Raw genomic sequence first — 12,213 nt, forward strand, 5'->3', positions numbered from 1 at the left:
CAGTGGAGTCACGGAAGTGAGCAGTTCCTGTCGCAGTAAAAGTCGGCCTCGGCCGCAAATACCACGCCAACCGCGCTGAAATTTGACCAGCCGATCTTAAGAAATGAAATGGCGGGAAAAGCAATTAAAACCTTGGCAGGCTACTGTAATTTCCTTTCCTTTTTTTTTTTTTGCCCCGAGATCAAATCAGATAATCTCAAGTGGGTCCTGCATGGATCAGATAACTGGGAACTTTTTATCTGATCAGAGACACTCGGTTGGGGGAGGCAATTGGGTGCCGAGACACACTTTTCATTTTTTTTTCGCGGGTACCGTTAGGCCTGACCGTAATTCACAATCCTCGTTTATATCGCATCTGGCATCTGGCATCTGTTGTGGAGTGTGAGGCTGTTGTCTATCACCTGCCTAGTTAGTCCCTTAGCGAGATATGGAGCCGGGGCTTACGTTGTCCGTACGGACTTGATCTGTATCTATACTTGTCTTTGTATGCCTCTTCTTTCGTATCGTAACATTCTTTTCTTTTGTATTTTTCTAATTGAGTTTTCCCAAGGTCCATGTGTCCGCTATGTCCGCTGTGTCCGTTGTGTACGATGGGACTAGAACCCTAACCCCCTCCTAACCCACTTAACCCGAGGTCACGCAGGGCTCCCGAAGCCGAGATTAGATCTTTCAAGCAAGTTCGTACTTGTACCAGTATATCTGTAACCGGTAACATGAACGTGAACGCGTATAACTTAGTATTCGGCGACATCGGATGGAAGTGGAAACCGCAATATTCCGAACTGTCACCCTCGGAGCCAGTCCTACCGTCCTCTTTTTTTTAATTCTTAGTTTTTTTACCTCTGGTCTCCATTTTCCTATCTTGCTTGAACCTGCCTATGGATCCACGTCTCGTCTCGTGGAGAGCTCCGGCCCGGAAATAAACAGTCGGGGCTCGGAGCTGTGTTAGGTAGGTGACTGTCGAGATTTTAGGCTCGCTTTGCCTAGTACTAGGCGAGACCCTGCATTGTTTGAACGGTGTATCAGATCAGGCCACTCTTGAACCTACATTAAGGCTGAGTCAGGACTTGCGCAAGCTCATCTTGGCTACATGGTCGCCCTTTTTTTTTTAAATTATATTTCATTTCTTGGCACCCCTGTTGCTTGTGTGGGTTGCCACATGCTGCTGTATGCAGAATGGGTGGCTACATGGTACAGAAGTACGGCCTAGGCTTCATGCAAGGTACTTGTATGACTCTTGTATTGTAAAGTGGAATGCGGTCACACTGTACACTTCGTGTATACTGGGCCAATCGGGCTTCTTCGGACGAGACAACGGCTTTGGGGATGTTTCCAGAAGGCTGGAATATCCCTGTGAGGAGAGTATCTTATCTGATGGTGGGGAGATGGAACCTTTACTGAGGTTGCGAAGAATTCATTAATGTCTGACGTCAAATGTACAGGTCTCTAAATGCAAACGTTCATACTAGGTGTCCTTAAAATGCAACACCAAGAGCTGTGGGGATATACGCCCTGCAAATCCATTAAAGCAAAACAGAACAGAGGTCCAAAATCATATTTCACTTAGACCATGCGTTCGGGGTCCTCGGCTGCCACACTGTGGTAGTTGCCGGCGTCGGACCGGTTACCGGTGTGCATGCGCATCGGGGATTCATACATGTCATGATAGTTCACCACTTCACCCCCCAGCATGGCGGAGCCAGAATGGCGCTTGCCAAAGAGAGGAGCTGGGTCGCACCAGAAGTCGCGGCAGTTGGTGATGGGGCCGCGAGAGAATGGGTTGCGGGGGCGAGCAGCGTGCGGTCCATCGCGTAGTCCATCCTTCGCGGTCGTCCAGAAAGTGTCAACGCCGAGAAGCGAGGACCATTGTCGGAGGCAGCCGCCCTTGGGGCGGGGTGCAGGGCCACGGTTAAGGGCTGGGTTGGGACCGGCGCCAGTGGCAGAGAGGCCGGCAGCTTCCATGGAGGTGGTTCCGGCAGTCATGGCTGAGGCGAAGGCTTGGGAGCTTGGGTAGGACCGGTCGATGTGGTGGCCTCGCATGTTCTCAGAGGTGGTTTGGTTGCGTGAAATTTGGACCAGTTGGACGGCGCACAACATCGTGACCCAGACCAGCTGGAGGATGGTCCAGATGGTGAGAACCATAGTGAAGGTGTCCCGCGAGACGTAATCACACAGCGTGTCGTTGATGACGCTGCATTTGGCGTCAGCGGGGGCAGGAAGAGCCGTGATATCTGATTGGTGTTAGTCAAGAATCGAGCTGAATATTGTTGGAAAAACGCACAAGCAATTGACAGCTGGACAAAAAGGATGATTCCAACTTCTAAGGAGATGATATATAGAACGAAATGACGGAGGTTGTTTGCTCCCACACAGTTGTCAATCCATGGGCAGTGGCTGTTCAATGATTAGTAAAAAAGATTAATATACGGAGGAATCCCCAGGTCAAACACATACTGATCATGTTTCGCGACACAACGGCCGCAACGACGACAGTGCTTGCTTCGGAGTGGTTTTCTCGACATGCAGGGAATACAGAAGTTTTCCTCGTCAAATTTCCACTGCTCGAAAAGCTCTTTGACAATCTCTCTCTGTTGGTTCCTGCTGCTGAGCTTCGGGACATAGCCAGGGTCTTGTACCATGGCAAAGATATAGAAGTAGGCAGTTAAGCAGAAGAAGACGGCGAAAAATATGTTCAGGATTGGGTTAGAAGAGTAGGTTGCCGGTACCAACTTGAAGGCATAACGGAAACCGACCCAAAACAATGTAGCTGCGAAGACACCAGCGAGATATGGCGTCTTTTGCAAAATTCGATATTCCGAAGGTCCTTTGTTCGCCACCTGCTGTGCGATGTACTGCATACCGAACACAGTCACCAATGTAACAGGCACACCGATGAAGATGACCAGATTACTCAACAACCAAACGGCCAGGACGAGAGTCAAGAAGGGCCACAGGAAGAAGAATTTGGCCATGAGGCTCTTGTTTCGCGTGAAGCTTGACATCCCAAAAGGCACCACTTTCTGGCTTCCATCGGGCTCATAGCCGCGCTCGTTGAGCGAGCGATACCACACCCGCAAAGTGTTCATTTCCTGCGCCACAGTCGCGGGGGACTTGCCATCTCGGGTCGGCGCGAATCGGTCAGCGCCAAACTCAAGCAGCTTCAGGACGCAGGGCATAGATCCCTTTACCAGCGCCCAGTGCAGCGGTGTCAGGCCACCTTCATCCACGGCGTTCACATTAGCACCCCAGCGCAGGAACAAGTCCACGCAAGCGGGATATCCCTTATATGCAGCCCACATCAGTCCAGTATGTCCTTGCTGGTCAATGACGTCCACGGGGATTTCCTGGTGGAGAAGCAGCAAAACTAGGAAAGCGTTGCCGTCGATGGTCGCGAGGTGAAGGATGTTGTACCCTTGCACATCCGTCAACAGAGGATCTCCGCCGTTCTGGAGAAGCAAGTTGACAATGTAGTAATGGCACCGCTGTGCTGCCCACATGGCTGGCGTTGCCACCGACTCTCCTCCCTTGGCGTTGACATCGGCTCCGGAGTCGAGGAGGAATTTACACATCGCATATTGGTTGTTGATAGCGGCCCACTATAAAGAAAAAAATGTACAATCAGTAATCATGCCTTCCTTATTTGCGCAGTGCGCAACCCTCCATCGGAGAACGAACATGTAACGGGGTGATGCCCTCTTCATCTCGGTGGTTTGCGGTCATATTCTTGGCCACAAATAGGTTTTTCATGGCGCCAATCTCTCCCATCCGAGCCAGCTGCATCACGTCCTCCCCCAGAGGGATTGAGCCCTTCGGGGGGTCAGATCGCATGGGCTTCATCTCCACGTCGGTGTTCGAGGGGCCATTGACGGCTGACTGGGATCCGGGGTTTTGACCGGGGCTCGGGCCCCGGGATTCTGACGGTGACGTTTTTGAGGACATCTTTGTCTAATATTTGATTATTTTGGTAACGGTAACCGTAACGGTAACGAGGGACGCTGAAGGCCTGTCGGTAAAAAGGAGACGTAATCGATTCGAGGTTCAGACGCGGTGATCTAAGGGAACATTGCGAATCTCTCGGCGCATTAAAAGGAATCAAATAAGGCAGATCTCTATTGAACAGAGATGCGGAAACGAGGCGAGTAAAACGTGAAGGATATAGGGAGGACTTGGGGATGCGGTCACGTTTTGCGGAGACGCTAAACGCTAAGACTCCAAACTCCGAAACTCCCTGACAGCACAGCAACACAGAACACACTGTACAGAGGGTTGGGGGAAATTCGGAATTGTCGTGTCTGTTGCGAACGTTTGGAAATGTCCACCTGGGCACAAGTGTTTTCGATTACTCAGCCACAGGCAGCCGCATTTTGGCTTATTTTGGGTTGTCGCCCTGTTGATCTCCACAGAGTTGGTGGAGATCGCATTTCTGTAGGGCGTCGACTCTTTTCAAGGGGTTCTTTCGCGTGGTAGGAGTGAGTGCCGGTGATAGGCATCTTGTCTGGATCCCCAGTTACATATGCCATGTGCAGGACATACAGTAGTGGCAGTTCTCCCTCGGCCAGGCCAATAGCACTCGCCTACCTGCTCCAAGTGAATCATGTCTATTGGGGCATAAAAACTGCTGACAGCCAGTCAGGAGCTCAATTGCTTGCTATAAGATTTCTGCACTAGCTAGACACACTATACCTCAATGGTGAGTTAATTTGACTGGTGTGTTTCATCTTTATCCTATAGATCTATGTGGAATAGTAACACGGAGAGCTGGGGATTTCAGCATTTTAGGATATAAACAAATGAGAGGCATTCCCCTACGGTATTTACATTTCATGGGCAATGAAGGAAAAAATGGATGGTGTACCGAAATAAGCTGCCTGATCTGTTCGCGATAGATCTCATTGTGTCGCAAAATGGGCGTCTCCTGAGCCTCCGCCCACCTAGTCGGGCCATCCCCAAAACAACAAACATGGGAGAATCCCTCGCCGACAGCATTCTATTCATTTTGAAAGAGCGAGACATACCCGCTAAGCGCGATGCCATCGAGACCGCCTTTGATGGCGATTCCGCCGACACGGAATGGGCAGTGAAATATCTCCGACCCGATACCCTGCTATCAAAGGAGGAACTGACCTTGTATGTCTTTGGCTATGATATCGCAGTAACAGACTGAGATATGATACTCACTGTTATGATATCAGCGTCGGTGTGAATTTAAAAGCTAATTTGGGCGTTCAGGTACTCGAGACTTCAAGCCTCCGGCGCTCTCCAACCCATCCTCCGCAACCCCGACCTGCCCGCCACGCGCCCTATCCTCGAAGATGACCTCCAGACCGCGATCAAGTCCCTCGAGACCTCCACGGCTACCATTCAGAAACAAACAGAGACTTTGAAGTTCCAGTGCGACAGTCTCAATAAGCAATTGGGACTAGCGAACAACGTGGAGCAACAGCGGAATCGGGACGTGACTCGGCTGCGCAAGAAGCATGAAGGAGGGAGGCAGAGCACAACAATGGCGGTAGGTTGAGATGTGCCACGGCGTGTGGAAGCGTGTGACTGATTCGCGCAGGCCAGTGAGCTGTCCGACGAACTGGAGACCAATTTCAGGAACGCGACGGACAAGTCGGGCACGGAAAGCAAGAGGATCCTGGCATCTCTGTCGACTCGGCTTAAGCAGGACGATAAGACTCTTGCTAGCCTAGAGACTCTCGTGTCCGGTATCAAATATCGTGGCAATGATGCATCTACGGTGTCGCGAACGAAGGACCTGAGCGCCATGCTGGCAGACTACGTTGCCGAAGAAATACACTATCGGCTCGATCGACTTTACTTGGAAACGGTCCAGGCTGGGGGCACAGGTGCCAAGGCACCAGCAGGAGAGACGATTGCTGCGCTCGAGGAAGAACTTGAATCTTTGTATCCGGAGATTGGGATATTGGCCGAAATGTCGATCAGGCAGCAGTTCAACGAGCCCATCCTGCGAGAACTTCAGAATGAGCATGGAAAGCTGCAAGTGGCGTCGCAGGAGAGTCTGGAGCAGGTACCGTGCTTACAGTGTTCCTGCGCATTCTGGCAGAAAGAGAGCTAAGAGATATTTAGGCACTCGACACATTGATCGAAATGACATTGTCCAAGCAGGATATCACGAAGCACTTGGCACAACGACTGTCATCTTCCGTGCTGTTGGACCAATTAGCCACCCTATATCAAGCCGAAGCGGGTGAACTCGTTACACAGCCCTCTTCTCGAAGAGATTCACTGCGCCGCCGATCTTTGCAGCCAGGTCTTCTGCTTGCGGCTAAAGCCCCTGCAGCGCCTACGCCCGACCAGCCTGCCCTAGGAAGCATTTTGCGACGTGTTGGTGTGAGTTCTGAATCTGTCCTTCGACCAAAAGGAAACGGCGACAACGGTGGGATCAGTGAGCTTCACGAAAAACGAATTCAAATGTCCGAAACACTGGGTAATCTCAAGGGTGCGGTCGATTCTCCTCTGGTGGCTCACCTATCGCCATCTGATAGCGCATCTCAACTCCTTCAGTCTGCTTTGACTGCCAGTGGTCATTATGAAACATCGCTGCACAATACACCGGAGCAGCAGCGGATTCTAGGCCTCGAAAGTGAGGTAATGAGGCTCCAATCCAGAGTCCAGGGCCTAAACATGGATGTTCTGCATCAGCGTGACAAGATCCAGGACAGGGTACTGCAAAGGTGGGCCTAGTTGATTTGGTCATATTAATCTACGACAAGAAGAAGGATTCGATGGCTTGTGTTGTCTAAATCGTTGGTTCTAAAGTGATGTTGGTGACAGTAGCGCCGTTTGCGCCACCCACAGCTGCACCTCTGGATGGACAATCCACTGTGGCTGTGTGATTGTTGCTCTGTAACGTACGAACTATCTTCATCAAGTAGACTGAAGGATCGGGCACCCGATGCGCAATAAACAATCCCATTCAATGAAGTTATGGAGTTCTTAGTGTTAAGTGATCATCTCATTGGGTTCTATGTTTCCTGCACGTCATACCGGGCATGGCTAACGCTGTGCACATCCGTCTCTTGCAGACTGAGAATTCAGACAGATGAATGTATATCAGACTGTTTTGTATGGATGGACTCTTTGAATACCGAAAGGTCTCTCATATGGTCCAAATCATCTTGACGTCGTCACCCGATATTGGGCGATTCCCCATGACTTTCACCTACGCCCCCTGTGACTAGAGGCGCATCAGCCACCATATATCCTTACAATAGCTTCAAGTATGGATGATGCCCCTGTTGTAGGCGTGTTGCTGCCTATGTCCGTGTGAACCTGCCTCGAGTTCATTTTAGCTATAAAGGTGTCCCTGTCTCGTGTTTTTAGATGCTCTGCCTCACGAGTCTTGTCTTTGAGTCTTTCGGTTTCAAGTCTGCTTTGTTCAACTCTATGAATATACAATATACAATACACAATCTATTATCATCATTCTACGTCCATCAAGTACTGGCTTCAGACCTTTGTCTGGGCAGTCTCTTTGTCTTCCATCCATTATATGTTTAGATTAGCCTCGAATAGGCATTGTGAAGTGTGTTTCCCCTGATGTTTATTTCGGTTCGCTATGGCTGTGTCCCTCTTCAGCTCCTGTTTCGAGTCTATATTTGTCCATAGAGTCACTGTTTGGAGATTCTATTTACTTGGGCTGTCGCCATGCGTACTTGGTTTCAAACATCACGGCCAACAGCTAACCTCAACATAGATGGAATATTTCGCTAACAAACACGGATTCTTTCGAAAGCCTCGAAGACGCGACTATTACCCTGCGCCAGACTGCGATGACTATTGGTCACCTCCAGACTACTCACACGACAGCGCCGACACATTCTGGGCCCGAGGAAAGCGTTATCGTCATCGATATACTTGCAACACGGACCCATTCGACAGTAACATGCCCTTCTCCATTTGGATGCCTTTCCCACACGGCACATATAGAAGACACCATTCATATGCCCATGGAGGACACTGGACTGGCGACAGACCTGGATCTCGACCAGATGTCATATACATCGATCGCAATACATACAGAGGCAGAAAATCAGCTCGCGAAAATCGACCTCAGTCCCGGCCTCAACCTCGTGATCATTCCTATGAGCGGCTTCGACCGATCACTAAGCCTGTCAATGATTCGGCCGATGAACCCAACATCATAGAGAGGGCACCAAAGTCTTACAAGCAGACTCGTTTCGCAGAGCCATCTACGACGTCTCGAGCGAGACAAAATCGCTCGAGCTCGCCCGTCGGTGAGAGAAGACCTTTTCGTGATGGGAGAAGCATGTCGGGTTCTTCAACTGGCTCGGGCATCCCCGAGAGAGACCGAATGCCATACAGCAGAGGGCCTGCGTCTCCGCGTTCGTTTGTGGGTGAGCGCCAGCGAAGGCCCTATTCAGAGACCCCTTTCTCACCTCGAACGCAGGTTGATGAGCGCCAACGAAGGATGTATTCGTACGTCCCTGAGCCTACTCGGACCACACATCGTACCCGACCCTGGGCCCCTGAAACGCCTGATATTATTCGGGATGGCTATGAGTCCATCTTTGACCGAGCTCAACGTGTTTACAACATGGGGCGGTATGGATTTGGATATCGGGAGTGAGTGTTGATTTTTGGTTCCTACGATGTCTGTTTCTTGATAAAAGAAAACAATGAGGGGAAAGGGTTCAAGTGCGGAGAAGAAAGGCAGGAAGTGAATACGTTTAAACCCGGTTAAAGGCGCTTATCGGAATGCATCCAATACCCCTGGAGAAGAACATGGTAAAATGTACATGTCTTGTACATTAGGAGTTTGGCATTGAATGATTATTTATTGGTTACATCGAACGCAAATCCCTGTATCCAGAGACTCAATCTCATTTATAATTCACCTTAATAACTTAGTTGAATCAACGCATCAAAGTGATGCAATGCTGATACCTTATCTTTGCCCCTGGCACACTTTCAACTTTCCCAAACTTGCTTGAACGAGTCTAGACTGGAGAGTTCTTCATTTCTTGTTTGGTGTCTACTTTGATTTTCTCCTTTTAAAGACTACTGGAACTACTGCGTACTATCCTTGCCGCTATACTTGATTCCATTCACTTCCATCCCTCCCTCTCCTCCCCTTCCCCCGTGATCACACATCGCCACGAGACCGATACCACCACCTCCTATTCCAAGTCAGAAAATGAGATATTCAACTGCTGAGCCACCATCCACAAGGCTCAGGTGCACTCTCTCACTCGCTTTCCCAATCCACCGAGCAGCCTGCGCCTGCGCGCAATGAACCTCCAGGCCAAAATGGCCGCCGTCACACAAACGGAGTGCATGCCGGATGACACTGACACGCGCCGGAATAGTAACGGGGATGTCGAGGTCGACGTGAATGCGACAACGCGCCCCGCACTTGCCATGTTGACACTGGACGACCCCGACAGCTGTCGTGCCATCGGGGACGCTGATCATGCCGCTGATCATGTCGCTGCCGTGTTTGATATTTCGCCCGAGGCTGCAGTTCACCTGCTTTGCTTTAATGTCGAGGCTTTGGGGACGCAGTTTGTCGAGAGGCCTTCTGGGACGGATGAGTTGAACTCGCATAGCTCCACACCGCTGGAATGTGGGACGCCTGTTGGTGAGGGTCAGCTGGGTGTGCAGTCGATTGGGTTGCATGTGAATGATCCGAATGACTCGCCTAACCCGGCACGCGCGACAGAGGAGGCGGTTCAGTTGGCCATTCTGGCGAAGAAGTTCCTTTCAAAGAAGGTGCCTGCCTTTCCTTTGAAGGAGTATCTGCTGAGGCTGCACAAGTATTGTCCTATGTCTACGGCGGTGTATCTCGCGGCCAGCGTGTATATATCAAAGATGACCTTGGATGAGAATGTTCTAAGGGTAATGCCGAGGAATGTGCATAGGTTGGTGCTTGCTGGTATATGGGTAGCATCCAAGGCGCTGGAGGACCTGAAGTATTCACCTAGCCGGGTGGCCAAAGTAGGTGGTGTCTCCGAACAGGAACTGTCGAAACTGGAGATCAGTTTTTGTTTCTTAGCCAATTTTGAGTTGCGGGTTGATGCACAGATGCTTCTGAATGAGACCTTGCGCTTCAAGTCTCCTGAATAGCTTTCAAGATCATGTCTGCGTTGTGGTTCAATATGGGTGTGGCTATCTAGGTGCGGTCTTCAGACCGCATTTCTCCCAGGACTTTGGTCCGGAATTAAAATCTTTCAAACATTGAGATTCATGATATTTTGGAGTCAATAGTAAACATTTATATCAGACATATTGGGGTTGGTTTCCTCTGGTTGTCGGTTCTTGTTAAGACTGATTCGTCGAAGCAATTTCCACACCAGGATAGTACCAAGTGCAAACAGCCACGATGAAATATACCAAAACACAAAGAGCTCCTTCGAGGTAATTAGATTTGCCATCCCGCAAGAAGTTGCCAACAACCAAAATCGAGAGGACAAGGAGGACAACCATGAAGATTTCAAAGTTCAAACTCATCTCCTTGTCCATTGCCCAGCCAACAATGACAGTGAGTGGTGCATTCAGCAGTGCAGTCTGAATAGAAGGGCCCAGACAGTGGAAGAGTGCAAAGTTAATTTGGTTATCCCAGGCTTCATCCACAGCAGTAAGATGTTCGGCAGCCTTTTCGACCAGCGGGACAAGGATCAAACCGAGGAAATTGTCCGAGACACCACGGGCCACAATGAACTCGATCTCTTGGACCAGAAAGACGGCAGACATACAAACACAAGTCAGGGAGACCGTAATTGCAACGAAGCACTCGATCAACGTGAGTTTGGCCCTGGCGCGTTCTTCGTGTCTATCTTCATCATTATCTTCGTCTTGCGCTAAGACTTCGTCGAAGATGGAGTTGTGGCTGTGTAGGTTGAAGACCAGGTAGCTATTCAAGGTTAGATCTTGACTTCTCTTTTTCAATGTGGAGTTACTCACGTCAAAAATGCTACGAGAAGAATAACCGAAGTGGCACGGCTAATTGTGAGGGCATAATCGCCTAATTCATACAGCGTGAACTCTTCATTGACGCTCCCACGCAGCGCCGAGTAAAAGGCACTAGGGATCAAAAGTCCGAAGCCTGCAACAAGCAGTAGTCCCGTGCCAACCTCACTGACCGCTTCGTGGAAGACCTGCTCCTCGCGTCGGATACCACCAACAAAGAAGCACATGCCCAGGCAAAGCAGCAGGTTTGCCATAATGGAACCGAGGATCGCGGCCTGAATAACGGGGATCAGATTGGCATGTTCGGTTTTGTCATGATTGTGCAATAGCACCATGAAAAGGACCAGTTCCACCACGGAGCTGAGTGTCGTCTCAACCAAGATGCCCAACATCTTGGGTAGCTTCTTGGCTAGCTCTCCACCTGCGAAACCGAGTAGATTTGCCGAGGGCACCATGGCGATGTAATTGAGACTGAACACCCAGACATGAAGATCGGGTCGAGCGAAGTGCATCACGATGGCCGCCGGGACAAAGGGCCATAGGATGTTCACCACCATGGACAGAGTGCAAACACTCTTGAAGCATACTTTGAGGAGGTGCCACGGGTGGATTCCAGTCCGACCGCTCTCTCCCGCGGATTTGACCCGAAAGAGGCCATATCGTCGCTTGGAGCCATTCGAGTTGACGGGCAATATCGAGTTGCTCTGCGACGGCTTTTCTTTCACGGTTTTTGATTCCTCGCCATTCCCGCGGAGGCGCAGATCACTGTTTAGGTTTTCGGCTGGCCTGATTAAGCTCATGATCGCAGCGCTTGGGGGTTAATGACTTGGGCAAGCACAGTACCAGACTGTGAAGCGACCCAAAAATATAATCGAGACTTTTGTTTCTGGGAATCGAGCGCTAGACAATGGACAACTAAAACATGAAAGGAAGAACGCTGCAAAGACCAGGAAAACGTGCTGAGGGTAAGAAAAAAGCAAAGACAGATTATGGGGGGGGAGGGGAGGGACTATACAGCTCTAGCCCGTGCGAAAGGAGGCAAAGAAAAACAACCAGCTGGCAGACCTCCTAGCCAATCAGCCAATGATTGAGGGTCATGAAGCAGGACTGGAGCATCTCTCCAGCCAGGAGGTCTTGGCACATCCATGTGCTGCTGTGCTACTTAGCTCTGAAATAATACTCAGCTGGCACCTTGGGCTTCTCATCGGCGCCCAATGCCCTTTGCCAATGGCTGACATCTTGGCAGTGGCCCAGCGGAAA

General features: G+C 50.3%; 4 protein-coding genes across 4 annotated transcripts; 2 read left to right on the forward strand and 2 right to left on the reverse strand.

Moving 5' to 3' along the window:
• Window positions 1–1,563: 1,563 nt before the first annotated feature.
• Window positions 1,564–3,939, reverse strand: N7511_002796 (ankyrin repeat domain-containing DHHC palmitoyltransferase family protein; the record flags this gene model as incomplete). The annotated part of the gene is made up of 4 exons (XM_057125221.1): window positions 1,564–2,231; window positions 2,282–2,394; window positions 2,455–3,596; window positions 3,676–3,939. The coding sequence occupies 4 exons, from the start codon at window positions 3,937–3,939 to the stop codon at window positions 1,564–1,566; spliced, it is 2,187 nt and encodes a 728-aa protein (XP_056987380.1).
• Window positions 3,940–4,960: 1,021 nt separating this feature from the next.
• N7511_002797 (uncharacterized protein) lies at window positions 4,961–6,708 on the forward strand (the record flags this gene model as incomplete). The annotated part of the gene is made up of 4 exons (XM_057125222.1): window positions 4,961–5,127; window positions 5,230–5,509; window positions 5,561–6,031; window positions 6,091–6,708. The coding sequence occupies 4 exons, from the start codon at window positions 4,961–4,963 to the stop codon at window positions 6,706–6,708; spliced, it is 1,536 nt and encodes a 511-aa protein (XP_056987381.1).
• A 2,586-nt stretch (window positions 6,709–9,294) lies between these two features.
• N7511_002798 (putative cyclin-dependent protein kinase complex component) lies at window positions 9,295–10,110 on the forward strand (the record flags this gene model as incomplete). Its single annotated transcript, XM_057125223.1, has 1 exon — window positions 9,295–10,110. One exon carries the CDS (start codon window positions 9,295–9,297, stop codon window positions 10,108–10,110), a length of 816 nt encoding a protein of 271 aa, XP_056987382.1.
• Window positions 10,111–10,305: 195 nt separating this feature from the next.
• Window positions 10,306–11,753, reverse strand: N7511_002799 (hydrogen/calcium exchanger domain-containing protein; the record flags this gene model as incomplete). Its single annotated transcript, XM_057125224.1, has 2 exons — window positions 10,306–10,897; window positions 10,948–11,753. The coding sequence occupies 2 exons, from the start codon at window positions 11,751–11,753 to the stop codon at window positions 10,306–10,308; spliced, it is 1,398 nt and encodes a 465-aa protein (XP_056987383.1).
• Window positions 11,754–12,213: the final 460 nt, after the last annotated feature.

The sequence above is a fragment of the Penicillium nucicola genome (genome assembly GCF_028828085.1).
Source record: "Penicillium nucicola strain IBT 29836 chromosome Unknown utg000002l, whole genome shotgun sequence".
Lineage (NCBI taxonomy): Eukaryota > Fungi > Ascomycota > Eurotiomycetes > Eurotiales > Aspergillaceae > Penicillium > Penicillium nucicola.